Below are 26,516 nucleotides of genomic sequence, written 5' to 3'. Positions count from 1 at the left end.
CTATATAAAAGCTCTAGAAAGAGATCATTTAAATCAGAACAGCTAATTACTTCTCAGCAATTGAGAAAATGTGGGCCCAAAGGCACGATTATTTAGGCTGGTGCTTTATACCAATCTCAGAATGAAGAAGGTGAAAGGCAACGGTTAATCATGGTAAATATAACAGGATACAGAACAGTTGTCTATTATTGCTGAGTTGACTTTATCATTACAACTTCTCAGAGTATCTGGCCTATCTGCACTCACAAGTAAGGATATAATTCAGTCAAGACTTGAGTTTTAGATTTTCTCTTTTGATGACCTGCAACACGACTTCCTCTCCCTGTGCTCTCACAATGCTTTGGCGCTGTCTCTCTAACAGTATTCCGGTGTGCAGCGTTTCCTTATTTTGTCAGCACACTGAACCGAGACTGTGACTTGGCGAGGGCAGAAAAGCTTCTTCTTATTTGTTTTCCTAGCATCTTAAAACTTGGTCATAAGAAGTCCCCAATATTTGTTGAGTAAACCAAATATTGTTTTGGTTTGGTTTTAGATGGCATGTTAGTATCCTATTTCTGATACATTTTTAGAAATGCTATTATAACACAAATAAAACCCCGAATGCGCACAACAGTCAAACCATAAGAGTATGTCAAACAGGCTTAGATGAAATCTTTCTAATGTGGGTAGTAGGGTGTAGATCAAGTAAATTTAAAAACCAGTCTCCTATGAGGCGAGGCCCATAGGTAATAACTTTCCTAACTGGCTTTAGACCAACTAAAACCTATTTCTTCCATGGAAACTTCAGCATCAAACTGTCACACAGTGTTTTTGCCTTTTTTTTGATAAAGAGGTACAGCTTTTACTTGAAAGACTTTAACAAAATTTCAACCTTAACAACTTTATTCTTTAAATTCCCTTGAGATAACTAGTTTTCTAGATGGAACAGTGCAAAATTCTGAACCAGGTTTTTGGACTGGGGATCTGATTATGCATTCCTAAAATGCAGTTTTCTTTCGAAGGAGCTCAAGATAAGGAGGTAATTTTAACTCTTCAATGCCTAAACCCTTACCTCCCTTGCATCCTTAAACCTGTTACCTTCTTTATTTCCTTCTAAAACTATTTGAGGAACACTGGCTGAAAAGAATCATGGGTAGGAGGGATATAGTAACTAGATTTTTCTCTTTCTCGTTGTGCCATTGCAGTACATGTTTCTTTCAGTTTCCAACTAAGGGACTTTGGCAAATACTCAAGTGAATGGAATAAGCCTAGAGTCAATTGTTTTAAATGTCAGTTAAAGAGAGAAGTTTTTTATGTGTTATAAATCTATAAGAAATAATGCTTAGGGCTTCCCTGGTTGTGTAGGGGTTGGGAATATGCCTGCCGATACAGGGGACATGGGTTCGAGTCCTGGTCCGGGAAGATCCCACGTGTCGCGGAGCAACAAAGCCCGTGCACCACAACTACTGAGCCTGCGCTCTAGAGCCCGTGAACCACAACTCCTGAAGCCCGCGTGCCTAGAGCCATGCTCCGCAACAAGAGAAGCCACCGCAATGAGAAGCTTACGCACCACAACGAAGAGTAGCCCCCACTCGCCGCAACTAGAGAAAGCCCGCACACAGCAGCAAAGACCCAAATGCAGTCAAAAATAAATAAATAAAATACACAAACTTATGTAAAAAAAAGAAATAATGCTTACAGTGAATTATATTTCTAAGACTTATATAACCATTCCTTCCTTTAGGGAAATGGTTATTATGGTAGGGTGGAAAATATCAACACATATAAGGCTCACCCAGAGGGATTTTTTCAAGTTATACATTCCCCCTCCACAAATATTCTGATATATTCCTTTTTGTTCTCTCTCTGGAATCAATGCTATAATGAACCACTGACTGCTGTGTGTCATATCCTTTTGTATGTTATGAATTCTTATTTTAGATTTATCAGGGAATGAAATGTTTCCAATTACAATTCTACAAAAATATAAGACAACATTTCTGTTTTAAATTACGTTATTTATTTTTAGATCATCCCTCTTAGTCCTGCATGCATTGTTAGCACAAAAAGTGAACTTGATCACAACCTCCTTTGAAGAGATATTAGGTACATAATCACCATCTGAAGAGTTTCTTCACAGATGGCCCAAGATTTCCAGGCCTGGTAACACTGTCAGTAACCCTATACAATGTACAATAGAAAAATTTACCAAATATCCTTGTTTAATGTAAACAAGGCGGGAGGCAAAACAGAGTATTATAGTAACACTATTTTACAGGGCCCAGAAATATGATTATCTATCATGTTTCAACACAACAAGTGTCACAATGACATGCATATTTTCATTAATTGTACAACCCAAAATAAAATTACCATATAAATTGTGATTTTAGCACTTCACTGTAACTTCTGTCAATACCTATAAACTTCATAATTAAATGGTAATTGTATATTAATGCAATAATTTATGGAAATATGTTACCATGAATTATGAAGTAATTCCATAATTTGTGCCCCGTAAAATTAAGTGTAATAATCTTTACATAGCAACAGTGTAAGCAAGCTAAGGATTTTGGTCCTTACAGATATATACACATATGTATACACACATGTACACACACAATAATGTACAATTAAACCAAAAAGCTATGAATCCACTCATAGCTTATATATTGCACAGACAGATACATTATGAGAACCTTACATAGTCGATGTGAGTACTACAATGATAATTGGCTGGCTAAGGACACATTTTGAGTTCTATCACGTAAAGGATGTGGCTCATTACTAAAAAAATAAACCCAAAGACTACACTGTTAGAAAGTTAAAAAAAGAATGTGCATGCCCATTTACACCAGTGTGAAGCAAGGCTAAAATTCAGTTCGGAATTTGTCATGGCAATCGATTGCTAGGGTGGTACTGCCCACTCAACACAGCGCACGTCAGTCACTGTTTTGCAAATACTGAGGAACAGAAATAGCTTCTGAAAGACAGTACACAAATGGCTAGTCATGGAGGACAATGTTTCACCAACAAATCCAACTCACTGTGAGAACTTGTGCTGGCTCTAGGTCTGAACTAAACACGAAGAAGAAAGGAAGGAAAGACAGCTAGCAAACTTAGAAGAGAAACAAATTGTATCTTAAGCTTAGCTGATTACAAATCAAATGTCATTACAATAACTTAGGAAATAATTATCTTTTAAGAAGCAGCATACACACACACAAATATGAATTAAAGCTTCTCTGAGCTTGGTTTCATGGATTAGCCAAAAGGTCCTACGGTGAAATCAAGGATAAAATCGTATTTGGTTTGAGAGGTAACATCATTGCCATTACACCTATCGAATGCTGCAAAAACATTAAGAAATATCTAATATCTCTTAATGGTCTATTTTTAAGTACACCTACATCAAAGTAGGACTACAACTACACCTAAAAATGAAGCTGTTGCAGCATTCCTTCATCAATAAATACAGCAAACAGAAGAATGCTTTCTTATCGTTAAAAATCATTTAAAGAAAATCATGCACAAAGTAACTATCTCCCACCTGTTTTTTCATTGTTTCGCTCAATAAATTTCCTAGAGTGAGCTAACAGAGATTTGCATTAAATTAGAAATTTAGTTTTTTTTTTTGTTGTTTTAACAGTGGTAAGCATTCTAGAGCCAAGAATATTCATAATTTTCAATATTTTTGTTGTTAATAAATAGCAAAAACTAACTATAAAATAAATCAGAAAACAAATACAACAAAATTAGCAGTAGGTGTAAAATATGCTTCTATACACACGCTACACTATGTATAGATACAAATATGCTACACAAAACAACTTCTTAGAACGGGCAGCTACAGTTCCTTTCAGGCTGGAAGGTTTGCCTAGTCTGCTCCCCCGAATATCAGTAAATGAAAAGGTAAAGAGGAAAGTGCCGCTGCTTAACATTTCAACTGAAAAAATAAAACAAAAACCCAAGGAAGCTTAAAAGCAATATTTGAGTGACAAGTATCACTTAAAGGAAGAAGAGAAAGTGGATTAGCAAACGCCATTTTGTAAATCAAGTACCAGCATGCTGTGCACAGCGCAGCTCTGCCAACTACCCACATCACACGTTCCTACACACATACCCATTCACACATATACCAATTTACCCAAGTTCTTTCATATGTAAACAGGTCAGACTTGCTGGTTTGTTTTAAAATCTCTTCAGAATGATTTAAAACAAAAGACTGAACAAAATGGAAAAAAAAATGTAAACATTCAGGAGGCCATTGGCATTTTGATTGCTGCCACCTACACGCTACCATGCATTTCAATAAGAAAATCAAATTATAAAGCAATTTTCAGAGAGGGAGGGAGAGAGAGAAAAAAAAGGGTCTCAACCCAATACATGTTAATTAGCTTAAAAAATACTATTTTAGTAAACACTACCAACAGTGGGCACATATTCAACATTGTTGCAAAAATGACAAAGTTTAAATAAACTGGGACCCATACATGAAAATCAATCACTAACGAGGCTATGTGCACAAGAGTAAAAGAAGGTTTCTTTAAAAAATATATATATATTAATCAAGAATTTCATTATCATATTAAATTGTTATTCTTAGAAAAGCTGAAGAAAGTTAATGGTGCTCTACACATGTTTATCTTCTATTATTAATTCATTTGATGGTTCCTAAATTGTATTTTTTTCCTCACTTACAGTTTTTCTCAATATTTTGTTTGATAAGAATTCTGACCTTAAAAAGTTATAAAATTAGGTGGTTTTTTTTCTGCTACTTATTAATCCAAAAGAATATAAGCATTTGAGTCCCAGAGAATGTCAAAATGCCTTGCTACCTAAAAGGATGTTAAATTAACAGAAATATCATCAAAGTCATGACATCAGAAATTTTGCAGCTTTTCACACAGGCATTAGAAATGCTTATTTCCTGAAGTTCCTTTGATTGTATCCTGGACTCAAGGATGTGCAACTTTATATCTAGAACCATTACGATAAAGTCAACATCACACAACATTGCACTGAGCGTCCACTCAGTGGGTTCTGAATGGTTCTGTCCAGTTTACAGCAATGCTTCATTTAAAAAGGCTTTTTATCCTCTTGTGGCTGGGTGGAACTGAGGCTTTTTTGATGAAATGCATACAACAGTTCTGTTCCCTTGGTTACTTGCAAGATGCCGTTTATGGTGTGGAGGCAGCATGGTATTTCACAAAGGCGATGGCCGCCAGCTCCTTACAGAACTCTTCCAGCACAATCACACCCTCCAGCAACGTGATGTGCTCGATACTGGGAAGGGAAAGCAGGCAACCAGTCAATCGATGCAGGGTATTAGCAGATCACCAAGTTTTGGCAAAAGTTTTAGATAAACAACATGTAAAACGCTGACTTACATAGGGCCTTCAGGTTCCAGACCAAGTAATCGCTTTCTGACTAATAGAAGCTTGGGAGTAAAATCTTGAATACGCTGGATTCGAACCATGAGGTCTCCAACAACCTGTGTCACAGGGACAAAAGGAGCTCAGTCCCTAAACACCTCCATGGGGATTTTCAGGATAAAAAAATACTCCATTTCCTATTACTAAATGAAGACTGTCACTTTTCACTATTCACATAACAATCTTTGACAAAGGACTCATAGCTATACCTTAAAATACAGAAGTTATATATACCACTTAAAAGAATGAATCTTTATTCTCCACACTCTGTAGTAAAATAATTATTTCTAAACAGTAAATATGTAACATTTTTTATTATGTGACACTAATTACACACAATGATATTACGATGCTAATTGGTCAGATTTATCAATCCTAGAGAACATAACAAAACTGATAACTCACCCTGACGATTACAGAGAAGAGAGATCTACAGCCAGAAGCAAGGTTCACATAAGGGTCCAAAAGGTACTCGTGTATGTGTGGATGAGGGAAGAGAGAAAGTCTAGATAACACTGATGTTACTTGTAAATTGACATCATATGGCTACGGAGAAGGAAAAACCAAAAAGATATTTGACATTATGTATAATGTATATACCTGAGCACTTAATTTACCATTTCCATTTGTCTTCTTAAGAAAAAGGAAAATCTACCATCTCATTCCTCCTGCTACATGCTCTTCTACAATGAAAATATCTATAACTAAATTAGCTCTAGCTCGCACCACCTTAGTCAAAGTGCATATATCACAGTCCTAGAACTTAAAATAAAAGGTATGCACATAAACATACAGAATAAAATAAATATATAACAAAGTCAGAATGTCTGTTTTATGCAGGTGGTTTTATGTAGTAAAATAGTTCAAGAGGTCATCAAAACTCACCAGAGTCATATGTAATATTAATTACAAACAATAGAAGACATTACATGTAAGACCAAAGATAGAAAGGAAGGTATTAAAATCTTTTATAGTAGTCTAGTTTTAGAAATGATAATCCTCGTCTCTTAAATTATTCGACTACTGCCAATTACCAAAAGCATGTATACAACAAAGTCATACACCACAGAACCCTGTCAACAGAATGAAAGTACTTGGGGGTGGAAATAACTACCATATGCCTCAAAAGTGAACGAGAAGGTTCAAAATCATGATTACAGACAGGGATCACCTCCTTTACTGTGCAACAGCATTAACTCTTCCAAAACAATGTCTGTGGACATCTGTGTATACTTTTTTGTATGTATCACAATTTTACTTGAATTCTGTTTTTTAATATTTAATCTGTTTATTCTTCGTAGGAAGCAGCTTGGAGGTGCTTTACGGAGTATGTGTCAAAATCCAAGCAAAATGCATAATGTACAAAAAGAGTTGCTATTATTGTGCCTAGAACTTTCAACAGAAATCTCTCATCCCTTCCAGTTTTCTTCTTCTAAGCAGCCAAAGGCAACTGACTGGCTGAAACAAAACCGACTTCAGTGAGAAGGTTGGAAAGAACCTAGGTGACTGGATGAGTGAGAAACAGATGCTGCAGCAGGAGCAAGGGAAAAGTGATTCAGGACCAAGTTGATATTGACAACAGAATCTGAATGTTTTACCCTCATTCACTGAGCAGCTTTTAAGCCCTTGACCGTAATGAATACCAATCCAGAAGTGAATATTTGACATTTAAAGGACAGCAAATGCTTGAGCACGTACCAGAGGATATCAAAGATACTGTTATTTGAACAAAAACTCAAGTCCTGTGCTAAGGTCCAATTTTAGTCTTTTTTGCTTACTCCTAGATACATGAACACAGATTTTCTGAAAGAAGAAAAAGTACCCCTAAGTCACTCTTATTCACAATCTAGCCTTAAGCAAGATAAATGAAAGGAGATACGATTCACATTAAACGTAGTCTGAAGGGCATCTTTTCCTACTTGATAACATTTGCAACAGGATAGCCTTCTCCAAGACTCAGTTCAAAACAAACAATGAATTCACATTAAATTGTATTTTAGGCACAAAGGAAAACATTTAAAAAAATCTTTAAGAAGAATGCATTTGGTAAAATGTGGACAAAATCATTTAAAATACAACCTAAGTACAGTATTGTATGTGACTTCATTTCAGATGGTTCAGAGTTTTAGGTCACTAAATTCTGCCATTTACAGGTACTTAAATAAATTGAGAAAATTTGGCTTCAAACAACTATATATTACCACTTACACTCTGTGTTTTCTCTATATGGTGTTTGTTAGTTTGGTTTTAAGCTTTTTTTGAACAAGAATCTATATCTTTGGTTGTTTAAGAAACTTAAGGCTGATTCAGATTATATTTTAAAAAATTTGTTTTAGAGTCTTTATTGAATTTGTTACAATATTGCTTCTGTTTTATGTTTCATTTTTTTGGCCCGGAGGCATGTGGGATCTTAGCTCCCCAACCAGCGATCAAACCAGCACCACCTGCGCTGGAAGGCAAAGTCTTAACCACTGGACCACCAGGGAAGTCCCAGATTATATTTTAATGTTGTGAAAATGAAGATAAATTTCAGCTAGATAGAAACTGTTCCACCATACTCTGAACTGGTCTTTACTTCACTAGTCTCTTTCTCCTACTTTAAAGTAGTAACTTTAAAACAAGCTGGCCTTTTAGAGGGTTGCAAACAGCAACTGTTTGTATCTATTCTTTTGAATCCCTCCCATTTGTACTTTATACAGTATTCACCTGAAATAAAAGTTAACCAGATTTTTCTGACACGTTAAAGTGCACTTGGCCCATTTTTGATTGAGCTCACCCTAAATACAAGATCTGAATTTTGGGACAATAAACTTTGACTTAAAAGCATACTGAGGGCTTTCCTGGTGGTCCAGTGGTTAAGAATCCGCCTGCCAATGCAGGCGACATGGGTGCGAGCCCTGGTCCGGGAAGATCCCACATGCCGTGGAGCAACTAAGCCCGTGTGCCACAACTACTGAAGTCCACGTGCCTAGAGCCCGTGCTCCACTACAAGAGAAGCCACCGCAATGAGAAGCCCGAGCACCACAACGAAGACAACAGCAACTAGAGAAAAGTCCACGTGCAGCAACGAAGACCCAACGCAGCCAAAAATAAATAAAATTAAAAAAAAAAAAAAAAAAAGCATACTGATGTCGGACTTCCCTGGTGGCGCAGTCGTTAAGAATCCGCCTGCCAACACAGGGGACACGGGTTCGAGACCTGGTCCAGGAAGATCCCACATGCCACAGAGCAACTAAGCCCATGCACCACAACTACTGAGGCTGTGCTCTAGAAGCCCGTGCGCCACAACTACTGAGCCTGTGTGCCTAGAGCCCATGCTCTGCCAACAAGAGGAGCCCCCGCTCGCCACAACTGGAGAAAGCCCACGCGCAGCAATGAAGACCCAATGCAGCCAAAAAAAAAAAGCATACGGATGTCACCTGCAAACTCAGTCGCAACCCTTTTATTAAAGGCCAAGTATGTAGATGGTCAAAATAATAAGAAATAAGTCAAATTTTAAAAAATCTCAACAACTTGATATTCTCAGAAATTTCTTATAACACCTGCATTTAACAAGATTTTATATTTTTTAAAGTATTTTAAATTGCTTTTTTTTCAGATAATTCTTACAAGCAAGTCAAGTAATATCAACTTCACTTTAACAATAAGAAAATGTGACAAACAGCTAAGTTTAGTTGCCCAAATTCAGATTTTTCACCGTCAGAACAGGGACAAGAACTTGGGCTTCCCTATATTCTCCCTGGTATTCTTTACATTCTGCTATGGACTTGCGTTTTTACTATCTTTTTAAAATCACTAAGGTTAAAAACAATACTAAACACACTATATTTTTCAAAAACTAACATTGTGACAACACAATAGTGTCATGAATACCTGATGTCATAACTTCTCAATTATACATGCAGAAATTAGCTACTTTATTAATTATCCATAGTAATGTTTAATCCCAGCCTGGTTACCCTGATCCTATTAGGGGTATATATGTACTAAGAAAATACAAGCAAACATCACCTTCAGCAAAAACATTTAGAAAAGAAAGAAAATGAAATTAAACCAAGCACACTAGGCACACCAGGACTCATGATTTTCTCTGAGATCCGATTATAATGTCCTTATCCAAAAAGGCTTAGAAAATCAAGGGTTTTAAAGACAGAAGGTTTGAGGCTAGGCTCCACAGCCCACTAAGTCACGTGAACTGAAACTAAGGATTCCTCATTTATACAATAATACAAGGAACTGTCTTGCCTATCATTCAGGATTCTAGGAAGAAGAAGTGAGACACTGTGTATGAATCGATTCTGCCCTGTGAAGAGCTATCTGGTGAACGAAAAAGAACTGTAAGCATTTCGGGATATTCTGTCTCCGACAGAATCCTTTTGTGTCAGCAAAAAATGCTCAAGTGTGATGAGGATTCAGAGAGGATCTTTCCACTCAACTCAGAAACTACTTTTTAGGACTTCCCTGGTGGCGCAGTGGTTGAGAGTCCGCCTGCCGATGCAGGGGACACAGGTTCGTGCCCCGGTCCGGGAGGATCCCGCATGCCGCGGAGCAGCTGGGCCCGTGGGCCGTGGCCACTGGGCCTGCGCGTCCGGAGCCTGTGCTCCGCGGCGGGAGAGGCCGCAGCAGTGACAGGCCCGCGTACCGCAAGAAAAAAAAAGAAACTACTTTTTAAAATTTAGATTCCTTGTTAGTGTTTTCGGTCAAAATTTCTAAAGATTACTGACTTAATACTGATTGTTAATGTCTCTTCTGTGTTAGTTTAATCAGATCCAAACTATGCCAAGAGAACCGGCACAAAAACACAACATACTGATGAGCCCCATTACCTGGGAGGTTTACACAGCCGTGATGCATTACAGCGTAATACCTTCAGTAGCTGGATTTAAATACTTTGGTTGTTAAGTATTAAAAACCAATCAGCAAACAATGAAACACTAGAAATTCAGCACATGTTGTTAGGAGGTTAAAAGAAAAAAAGGACTTTACTCTGTCTTTATTGATTACTATTAGAAACAGGGCTGACTGAAGTCCAACCCAGTGAAACACTTCTTATCATTTCTTTATTTGGCTTTCTGGTTATTGAAGACAGCCTGCTTGTGGAGTAAATTTCTTTTATAACTCCCTACAGTCACATAAACATTTAACTAAAATGCTAAAATGAACAAGTACTTTAATATACAGTTTTAAATTAATTCTAAATTGGCTAACCCAGTTTCCATGTTGAGGCAAGTTTAATGCCAGATTGTTTTACTTCAAGTGTCCATCCCAGTGCATAAAACATTTCAAAACTCTATCGTCACTTTGTATGTCAAGGAGAGACGGAGAGAGGGATTCTATTGATATAATCCCAAATTCAGTTCTCCTGACAATCAATGGGAGAGACAGAGCAACCTACCGGCCAATGGTGATTTTTATTTACCTTGGAATAAGTAAATTAACCTTTTTTAAATTGCATCTCCCCATTTGAAAATGAGTATATTCACAAGTTCTTTGTCTGAAGAAGCAGGTTCATCTGATACTGTCCCATAATTTTAGTGAGACCAGAGCTCTCAAGATTCGATTTGAAATGACATTTAAGGTCTTCTGAATTAAACCTAACAAGTTTCACTCTACCTGTATCTGTACTAACTACAAGGCTTTCTAAGAAAGCGCTCCCGGCACCGCCGAAAGGCGTTAAGGTTATTAAGACAATGACCTACAATGAGAAGTCAACATACAACTCTGTAACAGCTGTCAGGCCAAATAAAAGTTGTAACATAATGAATGCATCAGAAACCCACCAGCTGTTGGCAATCTAGCTTTATGAAAAAGTCATCTAGTGGAAAAAGAAAACAATAAAACTACCTGACTGAAGATGTAAACTAAGATGTGAGTAGAACTCATGGTGAATGGTAACAAAATAATATGGAAATTAATATTTTAAAACTTATTACTAGGCTTCCCTAGTGGCACAGTGGTTGAGAATCTGCCTGCCGATGCAGGGGACACGGGTTTGTGCCCCGGTCCGGGAGGATCCCACATGCCGCGGAGCAACTAGGTCCGTGAGCCACAACTGCTGAGCCTGCGCGTCTGGAGCCTATGCTCCGCAACGAGAGAGGCCACGACGGTGAGAGGCCCGCACACTGCGATGAAGCGTGGCCCCCGCTTGCCGCAACTAGAGAAAGCCCTCGCACAGAAACGAAGACCCAACACAGCCAAAAATAAATAAATAAATTTTAAAACAAACAAACAAAAACGTATTACCTGATCAAGAATTCTTCCCATTCTGTCAAATAAAACTTTCAAAAAATGACCTTCAAAGAAAGCTGCTTCTAAATTGCACTTTTCCAATGCTTTTGGAGACCCAGGCCACTCCCATCTTAAGCAGACAGCACAGTAGTCCCGGAACTAGGGAGAAATATTTGGATCATTAAAGAAGAACTGAACAAAAACAAATGGAGATTAAATAGAAATAATTTTCCCAAATAGGCATAGAAATCTGCTTGAATGCTAAGTGTCTGCTAGTGTGAGGTGCCATGGAAGAGGGGAAAAGGATGACCCAGATAACACACTGACTGGAGAGAGGCACAAGGTCAGGTCACAACCACCAGTCCCAGCACCTTGATGCGAAAGCAGGCAGATTTTAACTTTACCAAAGTACCCCTTTCACTGCTGAGCTTATGCTCTTTCCTTCAGAGGAGTTCAAACTTTTACTTATTCTTGTCACAGATTTAGCGAGTATTTAAAAAGCAAAGCAAGTCTTAGCCACATTTTCAAATCTATTCTAAAATATATATCATATATAAAATAGGGGAACAGATACACAGCACCTGAGAAGGCAAACCTGACTTTGCTACGATGTGTTTAACCCAGGCACGTTGCCATGACTGCCAGGAGGAAACAGGGCTGCTCTAAGTGTCGTCCGAAAACTGTTCCCTACCACTGCTCTTGAGACGAGTACAAAAACTAAGAGCAAGTTTAGAAACTTCTCTTGCAATTTCACTGAGTAAATTTTACATCTGTTCAATCTATAAAATAATCAGGGCTTGTATTTTGTGTTTTTTCTTTTCATTTTTTTATATTTTACAAAAGCATTGGTCAGTGACAGATTGGAAATAAGTGGAAACTGGTCCTCACTACACAGTTTATCAGCAGGATACACAATATGGATTTTTATAAGCTCAAGAATATCTCTTATAATAAAAAGAAAATTTTAAAGGCTTCCCTGACATGTAATTTACTTGAATTTAAACAAAAGAAATTTAGAGCATAGTTTTCTTCCATATTTTCTCCCTTTTCAGATTTTCCTTATTCAATAAAGCAAAATTACCTTATCATCTCTAGTTTACAAATTAACTGAGATTAAAACATATTCTTACACAAAGCACTAACTTCAACTTTTAAAAGAAAAACATATTAAAAATGATTAAAAAACAAACTTCTTCAAGATTTTGAGTTTTAAACTATTTGTCTTTCAATAGAAAATTTTCTTTATAAAACCACACCCCAATATTAATAAAGCATTTTTATACTAACACTTCTGAAATTCTGAGCTAGAAAGTAATAGTGTAAATTTTTTTTATTCTTTTTGTGTCTTGTCAAATATTTCTGAAACAATCATAACTGTAATCAGAATATGGAAATGAAACATTACAGAAAGAATCAAAGCAGTTTAAAAATCCAATCAGTACTACTGAGGTGGGTACTACTTTTATTGCCTCTATTTTATTGTTACATGAATGTACTTGCATTACTCTAGTTATTCACATAGTAATGTGGACTTGAATTCAGGCTTAAAGCATCATGAATTAACGATAAGCGCATGCAGGTTAATTATCAATAAGAGCACACTTCAACCTAAAGGATTTAAATGAAAATTAAATGTATATTTTTCTGACTTGAGACATTTCAAAATTTGGAATTTGGTAAAAATGTAAAATGTTACAGAGGGGAAAGATGACTGAGAGAAGGCCATTTAATTTAATAACTAAGAGGAGACCTTTGAGAAAGTACTTTCAGTGAGGTGGAAAGCTGGGATGCAAGGGATGAAGAGCCAGCACTTGTGAATTACTGATGAGTATCAACAGTGAAGAGGAAAGGGTATATAGCCTGTGGGCCATGGTGGGCGGTGGGTAGAATTATTTAAAAATCATGTTTTAGATTAGCAGGGGAAAGGATTTGGGGGACATATAATTTCAAGGGCAGGAAGAAAGGGAAGAAAAGGAGTGGGGTGGTGGGGAAGGGACCATAAAGAAATCTTGAGATAGAGACACACAGTTAGTGAAACGCAAAGTCAGGTCACTGGCAAAAAGTTCAAGTGGTGAGAGTGGAGTTCAGGTCTTGCAGAGAAAGGGAAACCTTTGGAGAAACGACTGTGGGCAATGTGACAATGTGTGTGCATTCTTATTAGACTGCGTGTCAAAAACTAGTTACTTCTCTTACCTGCCTATGAGCATCTCGGAGGTAGGTGTCATATCCAGTGCCCTCAACATGGTAGGATGATTTTGCTTCATCCGGTACCAGACAGAGAAAACTTAAATGAAAAAATGCCATAATCAATAATACGAATACTCTCCCAATTCAACATCTCTATATGTGTTAAAATACCTAGCAATATCTTCAGTTTAGCCAAGTATTAATGCAAATGGAAACTTGAAAAGTAAAATTGTATATTCGTAAGTACTTAATCTTGAATCAGCACTACAATTCACTGATTAAATACTGTCATTATTTTAAAGGTTTTATTTAAAAATTACTCATTCCACTAAGAGTAGAATCAAGCACAAGAAGACTTGACTCTTTTTACATTACAGGACAATGATTGATTGCCGTGAAATTTGTTAGTCTCAGGAACCTGGCTTTTAAGTAACTGAACCTTCGATTTTCATGCACCCTAAACCGTGCATCTTACACCACATGCAGTCTTCTCTAAAGTCACCTCCCAGCACCAGGCATAATCAGCGACAGGATTGCAAAGGAAGGAAAAGAAGAAAATTGCCGGGAAAGGGCACTTAAAAAGAAACAACAACATAAAAACGCTAAAAAAGAAAAAAAAAAAAAAGGAATAGCCCTCGGCTTAACACATGTGAGTACACGGCTAATAAGTTCAATTTGCCAAACTGGAAATTCTCAGTGCTGTTCCAACTGGGAATTACTTAAAATATTTTACATTAAAAATAAGTAGAGGACCTTGAAGATTTATTTAACCACTACTACGCTGGAGCTTTTCTCTTTTGTATGGATCGTTGCCCCTAGGCCGTCACTAGCTACATAAGCATTTCAAAAAGCTGACATTAAAGATTTTAAAGAAGGGAAGACTGAATTCATAACATATCTCTATAATGATCAAGGAGCAGAGGTATTACACTGTTATAAAAATAAGTAAAAGAGATGTAAGTCAAATTAATATAGCAACTCACCTATTTACAATTTTATGGACTTCTGTTTTCCCATCATTTTTGGGGTGGTCTGGAGAAGCAGGAGGTGAAGAACTAAGCCACTCTTGGTTTGACAAAGTGTTATCTGGTGAAATGTCAGTAAACAAAGGATCTTCTTCCAGATCTCTAAGTTTAATTTAACGATGTATAAAAAAAAATTTTATTATAGTTTCTAAACCAAAAGATTCTCTGCTATGTTCTTAGAAAACATTACATGATTTTGCTAATACAAGAATTAAGGAATGAATGTATTTATATTTCTTAGAGAAATTAACATTTTATACTAACATCAAACTCAAGGCTATAATGATTTTGTTAGGTTTAATGACTATATACTGCCACTTGTAATTTAAAGGGACAATAAAATCAGGACATCTAAATTTTATCTTTAAAAAACTTTTAAACTGTTAGAGGTATTTTTTTTAAGAATAAGGAAGGGAAATAAGAGGGGAGAAAATTATGATTCTATATGAAATGCTGAACTCACAGAGTTGGACAGAAACTTACACTGCTCCTGCTATTAACCCATTCTCCACTACATCTTTATCTTCTGGGCACACAGGTTTATATTCTGTATAGTTTCTTTCTTCAAGATTTCTTAGGACCAAGTTGTAAAGAATGTGCTCATTGGGTTTTTGCAAAAGATGTTCAAACATTCTTAATGTCATTATGCTTATCTGAAACCCAAAATGATAAAGAGTAACTGAAAAATAGTTTAAACGAACTATTCTGCTTCACGCTTGCAACTTTCAAAATAAAAAGCCACATAAAAAAAGAGGCTATATTCAAAACATCACAAGTACATCAAAGTCAGTATGTCAAAGAATCTAAGTCCAATTCTAAACCCTTACATAGCTTACCTCATCAGATATGTGATCACAATGTTCAATTAACCTATGTCTTAAAGGATGTCTGCTGATTTCTGCCAGAGTTTCTGGTTCCCTCTGTTCTCCAAGGATGAAAAACACCATTTCTTGAAGCAAAATGTCAGAGGTTACTTGCCGAACAATGCGATGAAGCAGAGCAGTTGATGTCAGAATCCCCATCTCAGAACTGGCAAAACAAACACGTAATTAGTGGGCAAAAATAACATGAACACAGTGATTTTTTTTTTTTTTTAAGTAAAGAGGCCACTCACGTTTGCATTAATTGAGGTTCCATAACACCAATAAAAAATCTTTCATGAACAGCTTTGGCAAGAGCGACAGCAGCAGTCTAGAACATAGTTTAAGTATCATTATCTTTTTTTAAAATGGGAAAGAGATTAATTTATAACATCAGTTAAGCCAGTTTGCACTCTCCATCTGAATTAATGTGAAAAAAAAACTTGCCTACTGACCATCTTGTTGATGGCATATAAACCTAGATTAGACATTAGCTATTGGGTCCTTTACATGTTATCTAAATTTCCAAGAACAAAGACAAACAGGATAAAAATATTATCCCAGTCACTTATTGTATTAACATCTCCCCAAAGAGGAGAAATGGAGGGAGGCCAATGTTACCTTGTGAAGGGTTATGCTATAATACTTAAAGAAACATATGGGCAGAACTTGAACTTCGATTTATTCCAGAGCTGTAATACACACACACACACACACACACACACACACACACACACGCACACACAGACGTATATATACACTTTTTTGGGGTTTATTTCATTTTATTTATTTAACTGTGCTATCCTAAGACAATTAAGACGTATTCAAAAATATAAATTGAGGATCCAAATTTTACTTAGTTGATATTTACAGTTTTAAGTTATCAGTAAAAAACAACAAATATTCAAACCTTTTGTGCTTCCTTTATGAGTTGATCACAATAATCAAACCAGGAGAGAAATGAAATTAAGGCTCGTTTTCCTGGAAATGCGGAAGCATCTTCTTTATGACTATATGAGTCCAAGCTATAGGACACAGAAGAAATTTGAAGTCCAAAGTTATCCGAAAGCACTAATCCAGTTCAGTACAAAAGGGGAGATGAAGGCATGTGAATGAACACACAGTATATGATACATTTACACAGGCGACGCTGGATGTCAATCAGAAGAGGGTTTTATAAATAAAAGCCACAGATAAGAGAAAACCTTTTAAATGAAAGTTGTGAATAATTTTCACTCATTAAGTGGAGAGAGACTGAAGCAGAATGGAGCTGCAGCAGAAAAACTATTGAGATAGGTCCTCATATTTCCACCATAAATTTGACCAAGTAACAGAAATGAAAAGTCGGAGGTTCTCAGCCACTAGGATGGAAGGAAAGAAACATAAAGAAGGAACTGCAAGAAGAAATAAATGGTTTGCTTCTCTTCCTGCCTTAAAGTACCACCCAGTAGTAAAGTTAACAAGTGAGTCTGGCAGATGTTAACAGAATACAGGGTGGAAAAAAACAAGTAAGAACCAAAGCAGGGTTAAAAATGCACAGAGAAACAATAACAGGTTATTATGTCAAAATGTTAGACTGCTTACAGGTGGTGGGATTATGGGTAATTTTATTTATGCTGCTTTACAGTTTTTAATAACTTATAAATGTTCCTCAGTAATCATATTTTCATATGAGAATCAAGGGGGGAGCCCTAAAAGCTAGGGGGAAGGGGTGAAACAAAGAGGTAGGAGGCAAGGTTCCACACAGGCAGGCCATGAACTATGAGACTGCCCCAGGGGCAGTGGAGCTGATTTATAAAAGAGAAGATCCCTTCTCTCAGGGTTTTTTGTTTTTTAAAAAATATAGTCAGATGGGCTTCCCTGGTGGCGCAGTGGTTGAGAGTCCGTCTGCCGATGCAGGGGACACGGGTTCGTGCCCCGGTCCGGGAGGATCCCACATGGCACGGAGCGGCTGGGCCTATGAGCCATGGCCGCTGAGCCTGCGCATCCGGAGCCTGTGCTCCGCAGCGGGAAAGGCCACAGCAGTGAGAGGCCCGCGTACCGCAAAAAAAAAATTAAAAAAAAAAAAAATATATATATAGTCAGATAAAGTTATTGATCTTAACACAGTTAAGGTCATAATTGATCACTATTAACAGAGGGAAAATAGCTTAACTATGTAACAGATGGACTGTTCCCACGCCAATTCATTCCTGATAACAAATTTTAAAACAAGCCTCAAAACACAATCTTGTTTAATGTTCACTAGCAATGCTGTATTTTTCAAAACTAAAGATTTCTATCATTGCAAAATGGAAATGGATTTAAAAGCGTAGGTTTAAGAAGTCACTTTTATGGGAAAACAGAAATAGCAGCTCTTACCCCCAGTTAATTGCTTCCACTGTTTCAATATCCAAGGGGTCCACTGACTGAGGTAGGGCCTTGTACAGAGAGGCCAGCCTGTCTGTGAGCAGTTCGCACAAGCAGGTGCTCTGCGTGAGGCACTTGACGGCCGCTGGCTCTGGCAAACTCACTAACAGCATCAAGCCCTCGCAGGCTTTCACAGCTATTCGGCCATCCTGAGGGGAAAGACACATACCTCTTCAATGCTTGAATTAGACATACATCAGTGTGTTTGGAAAAATTCAACTTAAACGGATTTAAAGTTTTACACCAAAATGAAAATAGATTTTTTTCTCTATGCAAATAACTGAGATTATGTTAGAGGGAAAAAAGGTAAAGCAGATGACTCACAGGACTTCTAGTAAGATTTAACAAAGAATTCACTAAGTTGTAATCCTGGTTTGGACGAACAACTGTGGCCTCTGGCAGTGCAGCGATGCTGAGGTTGTCCAAGCCTGTGGACAGATCATCCATCTGAGCACGAGGCTCGTCTTCTAACTCTGTGTGCTCCATTCCAGAAGCACCAGACGGCTCCTCTGGCCGACAGGACTGTCCTGTATCTGTTGACAAGGAATCTTGACCTTTTAATACATCTTCTGAAGTTGCATTTGGTGCTCCTTTAGAAGCCAGTGATTTAAACTTGTTCTGAAAAGGAATACATGTTTTGTAAGATTCACGGCAAAAGCCTCATGTAACAGAAATCATATTTTAATGAGTTTTTCTATAATTAACATTCAATATCTAGCCACTGTAGCAATGGATACGTGTTGTGACAAATGAAAACACCCAGACTTAAACAAACTGTGTTTTAGATATTTTAAAATTACACAGGTGTTTCAGACGTACAGAATGGACTTGAGGACGTGGGGAGGGGGAAGGGGAGGCCGGGACGAAGTGAGAGAGTGGCATGGACATATACACATTACCAAACGTAAAACAGATAGCTAGTGGGAAGCAGCCTCATAGCACAGGGAGATCAGCTCGGTGCTTTGTGACCACCTAGAGGGGTGGGATAGGGAGGGTGGGAGGGAGGGAGACGCAAGAGGGAGGGGCTACGGGGATATATGTATATGTATAGCTGATTCACTTTGTTGTACAGCAGAAACTAACACACCAGTGTAAAGCAATTATACCCCAATAAAGATGTTAAAAAAAAAATTACATAGGCATTTCTGATACTCTTCAGAACACGATCTACAAACTGTTTTACACCGACGATAAACAATGAACAACATTAGCGATAACTATTTGACTACTACTGAAAACAACTGATGTTAGTGAGGGAAAAAAAGATTCAAGAAGTTTCAATTGCAGTTAACTGTTTTCTAATCACTGGGCTACTAAAAATCCATTGCCCCAATGTTGACTCTTCTAAAACCAGTTTTCTAAGAAGATTTTTCTGTTTTTTCCTTATACTTCTGCTCTGTAAATATAAATCAACACTCTGAGGGCATTCTTACTCGTGTTTTTGAGGATAACACTAAGATTTGCTTGAAATATTGTGACCCTTCCCCCCACCACATACACCCAAACACAAAAAGAAGCTAAACTGAAGCAAATCTTTAGTTTCCAGGTAAAAGTATCTTGCTTTGCATTTAAACATAAGAGCAAAAGTCAAATCACTCTCACAAGTTAGAATTCATCATAAACCCGCTTCTCTGCAGGGCCTATCAGAGTGTTGCACCCATCACAGAAGTGCATTAAATGCTGAATGAACTCAAAGTTCTACTTCCAAAATTGTATGACAGTTATTATAAATCACTTTTATTACTATTAAAAGTAGAGTTTAGACCAATCTTCTTGAGAAACTGAGCTCAGAGCACATATATTAAAAGAAAACAATGCTGAGGAACTCCATGAATATCCCAAACAACTTCCGTATTTCCTATAAAGTCAATTCCATATCATAGTCTCTATGAATGTAAAATATTTTATTCCGCCTAAAATGTTAATACTATTGTTGGGAGTGGCATCTGGGATAAGAATGGCAAGAGGAAGAATAACCCTAGAACAGCACTCACTCCCTAGTGTTCCTCAAAGTGTGACTCAGGACTGTCGGCCTTGTGGTCTTCTGTGGGGCTTGATAAAAATGCAGATTCCTGGGTCTCACCTAGACCTGCAGAATGAGAATATCTGGAGGTGGAACCTCCAAGGAATCTGCATTTTGAAAAAGCTCTGCAAGCAAGTACAAACTCTTCATCCTGCCATTCAAAGCCTCTGACAATTCCAACCTATCTGTCTAGGCCCTTTTCTTACCACATGGCCTAATTAAACTATGTGAACACACCGCAGACTTTCATATCTTCACTCCTTTACTTATGCTCACCCTTTCCTATCTAAACAACTGTCAAGGCTCATTTCAAAGACAACCGCTTCCATGCCGCCTGTCCTAATGACCAGGGCCGATGTAATCTCTTCATCCTGTGAACATTTAGGGGGCATTAGGGGGTATCTTTCTTATGATACTCACCTTACTCTACCTTAGATTACAGTATCTGAACATTAGTCTTACCCTCATCACCAGACTACAAACTCCTTTAGGGCAAAAATGTTTCTAACTTATCTACTATCTGCACTTAATTCACAGCAAATGTGTCTATTAGCTGATATAAATGAACAGAGAGATTAGATTTCAGGGGATACATGCTCAAGAACTGCAAAGTACTTCTATTACTGTTACTTACCAGTAATAAAGCTGCATTTCTCTAAAGATTCATTCATTCAATAAGAGTTAATTAAAGTTACTATGCATTGTGCTAGATACCAGAGAAGCTGTGGGGACCTAAAGATTAATGAGATAGAGTCCCTGTCCTCAAGGAGCTTACTGACCAGGAAGAAAAAATAAAATGCATATAAATAACTCTAATGCTAGGGAGACTGTAATAACTGCCATTAAAAGCGTATTAGTAGTCCGATCAGTTCAGAAAATGGAGATACCTACCACCTCGTGCTTTGGAGAAGTATGTGCTATAAACATGCTGCATTACAGCAGTCACGACACTATCAGAAAGGTGTTCTTGGTGTTGAGGTCTAAATGTAAATGTTCCTCTGAAAACAGGCAGGCATACATATGCTTGCAAATTTTCTCTGCTTCTGATCTATGGCTGTGTACTTCTGAAACAAGTTTCGGAGATTCTGAGAAAAACTCCTTAATGCTTATGAGCTTGGAAAAAAATCTACTGCATCTAAAGTAACTTAGGTATCAGGACTTCCTTGGTGGCTCAGTGGTTAAGAATCCGCCTGCCAATGCGGGGGACACGGGTTGGAGCCCTGGTCCGGGAGGATCCCACATGCCACAAGAGCAACTAAACCTGTGCACCGCAACCGTTGAGGCTGCACTCTAGAGCCCGCGTGCCATAACTACTGACACCCACATGCCTAGAGCCTGTGCTCCACAACAAGAGAAGCCACCACAATGAGAAGCCCACGTACCACAACGAAGAGTAGCCCCCGCTTGCCACTACTAGAGAAAGACCGCACGCAGTGATGAAGACCCAACGCAGCCAAAATATAATAAATGAAAATTAAAAAAAAAATAAAGTAACTTAGGTATCTAAGAAAACTTTAGTAAAAAACTTTGAGAAGAAAAATCTCACACTTAGCCAAATCAAGATATTTGGTACATTTATATCATAAGGCTATTCCAGCCCTGTTGAAGCAAACTTTCAAAATATGATGCATACCATGAAAATCAGGCATTCATAGATTTAAATTTATGCAATTTTGCAGCTTCATTGCTTACCTACCTCCAATAAGAGTGCAGAATAAGATCCTGAATTACTTATTAAATAAAGTGAATTAAAAATGAGCCCATCTATTAAACGGCTAAAAGTTTTAAAAACAAAACAAAAAAACTTGACAACACCCACTCTGACAAGAACACGGAACAACAGAACTCTCATACAGTGTCCATGGGATGCAAAATGAAAAACCCACTTGGGACGAGTTTTGCAAATATACACTTACTACATGATACGGAAATCCTACTCTGAGGTATTTACTCAAGTGAAATGAAAATCTAAATCTATACAAAAATCTGTGAATGTTTACAGTGGCCTCATCCATAACTGCCCCAAACTGGAAACAACCCATAAGTCCTTCAACTGGTGAATGGATAAACAACTGTGGTACATCCATACAGTGGAATACTACTCAGCAATGAAAAGGACCAAACTCATGGATGACTCTCAAATGCATTATATGAAGTAAAAAAAGCCAGACTCAAAAGGCTGATTATATTTTTATGACTTTCTGGAATAGAGAAAACTTGGGACAGAAAACATATCAATGACTGCTTGGGGCAGAGGTGGAAACAGGATGACCAGGAAAGGACATATGGTAAGATGATGGAGCTACTGCATATCTTGATTGTGTTGGTGGTTACACAGCTGTGTTTGTCAAACTCATAGGATGGTGGATCAGAAAGACTGAACTGTACCCTAACTTATACCTCAATCTGAAAAAACAAAAAAAAGAAGAAAAAACTTTTTTTTAACTAAAAAAACACATTTTTTCTAATATATTCCTAAATGACTTCACTGCTGAAAAAAATTAAATGAAAGCAGGAAATACATAAAAGTTATTTTCTAATTTAAAACTGGAAATAAAATCTAAATGTCAATTGATTTACATAAACTATGATTTGGTGACTACAGCTATGAAAAGATAGTACAAGATAGTAGAGCAATTCCAACTGCTACATGAGGGTGGGGAGGTAACTCATGACGCTTCGCATCATGTCCAAATCTGCACACACCATCCTTACCCCAGGTCAAGTTACCCACACTCTGCACTTGAGCAAGCCTGGCTGAAAATATGATAGCTTATAAATTCCCGTGACTTCTCTCTCCCTGATTTGCCCTTCAAGCTGTACTAAGCCTTGGCTTTGTATTTGTCCAGCCCCTATACCGCCCCATACATCTGGCTCAATCACATTCTTTGAGAATCGTTTTTCTCAGGAGATTTCAGGTTAAAATAAGACAGTGCTCTTAAATGAAAATTCTGGGAAGTAAAACAAGCTATCTGATTCCCAAAGAAGTAATTCCTCCTAATATTATTCACAGAATTCAATTCTCATAATAATTTTAATACACACATACTTTGAAGGTTGACAAGAAGGATACCATACCTCCAGAAAAAAATTAACCAGGTAGGGATCTTGTTTCAGCTTTGCACACACAATGCAGAGAAACTGAATTTCTTCATTTTCTGTTGGCGTTGCAAGGACTTCACCACACAGTCGAATTAATTTCTGTCAAAAAATTTAAAACAAATGTTTAAACTTAGGTTACTTTTTATAAACATGTAAACAGCCATTCATTTACCTTCAGGATATTTAAAATTTTCAAATAATGCAAATACCTTGCAGTTTTCAGAAAGAACACTATTTACAATCACCTCTATCAAAATACATTTGCTAGTAGTAGGTCTTTCAAATATGCTACTCTAAAAACTTAAGGAGTTATATAATAAACTCTCCTTGAGATGTCATGGAAATAAGTAAATGGTAAAATTAATGTATAAAATTTTAAAAGAGAAATATAAAGACATGAAGTGCATTTAATACATCGTCATGCATAAAGAAAGCTCAAGTATCTGCTAATTTGCATGTTATTTTAGAAAAACCATATAAAATTATTTCTATACGAAAAGAAGCAAACTAAAAAGTTTTGTGTAAAGGGAACAAAATACCTGCACTGGCCTATGCACGTTAATATGTGGAAGCAGTGGCTGCCGGATTTTCCCCAGAAGTTTGGTATAGAACACCAAAACCTGCTGTTTCATCCCCGGAGGACACTAGGGGTAGGAGAAAAGAAAAGCAAACAAGAAAAAAACAGACAACGCAAACATACTTACTCAAAAGCTTAAAAAATAGGAGCGGCAATGTACATGAATATAGTCCACCTTCAAAAATCAATGCAATTAGCCAGTTAATGACTTTATCAGAATAAAATTCTCCATCATATTATTACTGACTGATATTGTATAAATAAAATCACATCTGGGACTATAATGTAGCATATGAGACCACAAGCCGATGTAATTACAAATAGCCTGGTGATAACGTGCCATGGAGACTGGAGTTTGGTTCAGGCAATGCCAACCTGTTTATAGTCTAAATGCTAGGTTAACAGGAAACTCCCCAGCCAAAGCAAAGGCAGAATCTTACCGCTTACACTAATGACAGGTAATCGATAACCTTCCATCATACATGTGTAGGAGTAATAAAGCCTTCTAACACATACAATGTAAATAAAGGAATCCTATGTATAAACTGCTGTGATTTATTCTAACAACGCTTTTCTAAATTAGTTGCAAAATTATTTACATTATGATTATTATAGGCAATGAATATTTAATAAATAAGTTTTGATAACATGCCAATTGTTTTAAATATTTGCTGAAAAGTAGGTAAACCTGACGATTACTCATGTTGTAGATTAAGAGAGTATGAGTTAACAAGGTTATACGTTCTATAGTTAACCTGCTTATTCTGCCTCAGATTCAAAATATAGTCACAAAAGAAGTATTTCCAAAACATCATCATAGACACGTTATCTGGAAATAGCATTAGCTATAATCTTAAGCACAATAATATCTTAAGATAGCAAAGACCTTCAATTATTCAGGTGAAACACCATACTTATAACCACCAATATCAAACTAAATTTCCTAGTAGCATAATTACTAATATTTGCTCAAAAGTCAATTAATATTTGTTCAGTATAATGTTGCATAACCCCTCTCTCCACAGAACAGGAAAAAGAAGGCAGGAGGGGAATGAATCGGAGGATGTTAGGGAGCAAACATGTTGCCTAGAAAATATAAATAGAATGAATTTAACCTAGAAATGAAATGGAGTATTACAGATTTAGTTAAAAGGAAACTGTCTTCAATACTACTTCATAATTCTATCTGGTGTTTAAACATGTCTATTAGTTTGGGGTTTTTCTAGTTTGATTTTCACATCATGTATTACAGAAATTCACAGAACAGAACCACAGATTTTTAGAGCTGGGGGAGGCCCCTTGATGATCACCTCCTAGTTTTTAAAGAGGAGGAAGATTCACCAAAGAGACTTACTTGAAACTGGCTCCACTCATCAGCAGAGTTAATGTCAGAATAATCAGTGACATTTTCTTTCAGGATTATGAAAAATACTTCCTATTTTTGTAACCCAATTTGCACTGGGTTCCTATTCATTTCCTTTGATTCTGAGCGTCTGCACTTGAGTTTATTTTCACAAACGTTTACACTGTAATTCTAAACAGCCTGAGTACCAGTTGTTGTCTAGAGCGTTTGGGAGCTTCGCTATATCTATGCAAAGTCATGTTCACAGAGGCCATACAATTTTCTTTTTTCTCCACATACTGACTTGAATCCTGCCATACTTAATACACAACCCTACAATTAAATTTAGTGCTTGGCAGCTTCTTTATCTCTAAGACATGAACACATATATTACATGCCCAAGAACGTCACGTGGATTAGGAACTTACATCAGCTTTCCCTAAGGTATATAATGTTTCCAAGATCTTGTGATGAAGTAAATATTCCATACATGGCCCCGTCTCTCCAAATTCCCGTTCACTTTCTTCTTGTATCAAGATAACCAACATCTGTTCCAGATGAGATGGAATATTTGTATCTGTCACTGGGGCTTTATCATCTAAACAATAAAAACATTCATCAAATTTTCAAACATTTTTATCTGCACATTTGCACCTAAAATACTCTTTATATTTCCCTGTTCCTATTCAAACAGAAAAATCTGAACTACACACACTTAAGTGAGGCTTATATCTTATTCAAAAACAATCTATATTCTGAAAGATAGTCTATAAGCTAATATTCACGCAAAGTAATTCAGAAAAGGAGCCATTTATATGGGGAATGGGAACACGATCAGAAAAAATATAAGTAACATCAGAATTTTGTACCCACTTACAATTAAAAAAATTTTTTTCAATTAGCCAGTTTCAGGATCTAAACTTTAGGTCTCTTTATATAGAAACAGGTTGGCCGTGAACGTTAAGCTGAATAACGTAGGATATGAGGAGAGGACAGGTTCTGTTTTTGATCACTGCTACACTGCTTTGTAACAATGCACTTACTGTCCCCAATTCATCTCCAGATTTGAAAACATGAGGACCCCAAAGAAAATCCCTCTATTAAAAATTTCTGACATCTCCTCTCATTAGCAGATACCTACTTCCAAAGTAAAAGCTGCTTCTCAGGAGAATTCTTATAAAATATTGATTTTTCAAAATAAAAATTCATGGATACTTTTTATATATCAAAAACACATGGTTTTATTAACTTATCTTTATTACATAAGGGTTAAATTACTCTCAATAAAATGTGAAGTTTTATAGAATGTCTAACTACAAAATATATTAGGGAATGACAAGTTCTTTTTT

The 26,516-nt window shown here is 36.9% G+C and overlaps 1 protein-coding gene across 1 annotated transcript in view; it reads right to left on the bottom strand.

Annotated features, from left to right (window-relative positions):
• Positions 1 to 1,983: 1,983 nt before the first annotated feature.
• FAM160B1 (family with sequence similarity 160 member B1) overlaps positions 1,984 to 26,516 on the bottom strand; it is a 35,851-nt gene continuing 11,318 nt past the window's right edge. Inside the window, exons 3-17 of the mRNA XM_032608249.1 lie at positions 25,596 to 25,765; positions 23,788 to 23,892; positions 23,225 to 23,347; positions 18,448 to 18,741; positions 18,076 to 18,272; positions 16,625 to 16,739; positions 15,969 to 16,045; positions 15,691 to 15,883; positions 15,338 to 15,507; positions 14,813 to 14,956; positions 13,836 to 13,926; positions 11,658 to 11,801; positions 5,820 to 5,960; positions 5,370 to 5,473; positions 1,984 to 5,265 (exon numbers count right to left, since the gene is read on the bottom strand). Coding sequence (XP_032464140.1) covers positions 5,160 to 5,265; positions 5,370 to 5,473; positions 5,820 to 5,960; positions 11,658 to 11,801; positions 13,836 to 13,926; positions 14,813 to 14,956; positions 15,338 to 15,507; positions 15,691 to 15,883; positions 15,969 to 16,045; positions 16,625 to 16,739; positions 18,076 to 18,272; positions 18,448 to 18,741; positions 23,225 to 23,347; positions 23,788 to 23,892; positions 25,596 to 25,765 — 2,174 coding nt within the window. The 3' untranslated portion in view covers positions 1,984 to 5,159. The remainder of the gene's footprint in view (positions 5,266 to 5,369; positions 5,474 to 5,819; positions 5,961 to 11,657; positions 11,802 to 13,835; positions 13,927 to 14,812; positions 14,957 to 15,337; positions 15,508 to 15,690; positions 15,884 to 15,968; positions 16,046 to 16,624; positions 16,740 to 18,075; positions 18,273 to 18,447; positions 18,742 to 23,224; positions 23,348 to 23,787; positions 23,893 to 25,595; positions 25,766 to 26,516) is intronic.

This window comes from Phocoena sinus, chromosome 16, assembly GCF_008692025.1.
Source record: "Phocoena sinus isolate mPhoSin1 chromosome 16, mPhoSin1.pri, whole genome shotgun sequence".
Lineage (NCBI taxonomy): Eukaryota > Metazoa > Chordata > Mammalia > Artiodactyla > Phocoenidae > Phocoena > Phocoena sinus.
Note: the sequence above shows the minus strand (reverse complement) of the source record. Positions and strands in the feature narration are given on the sequence as shown.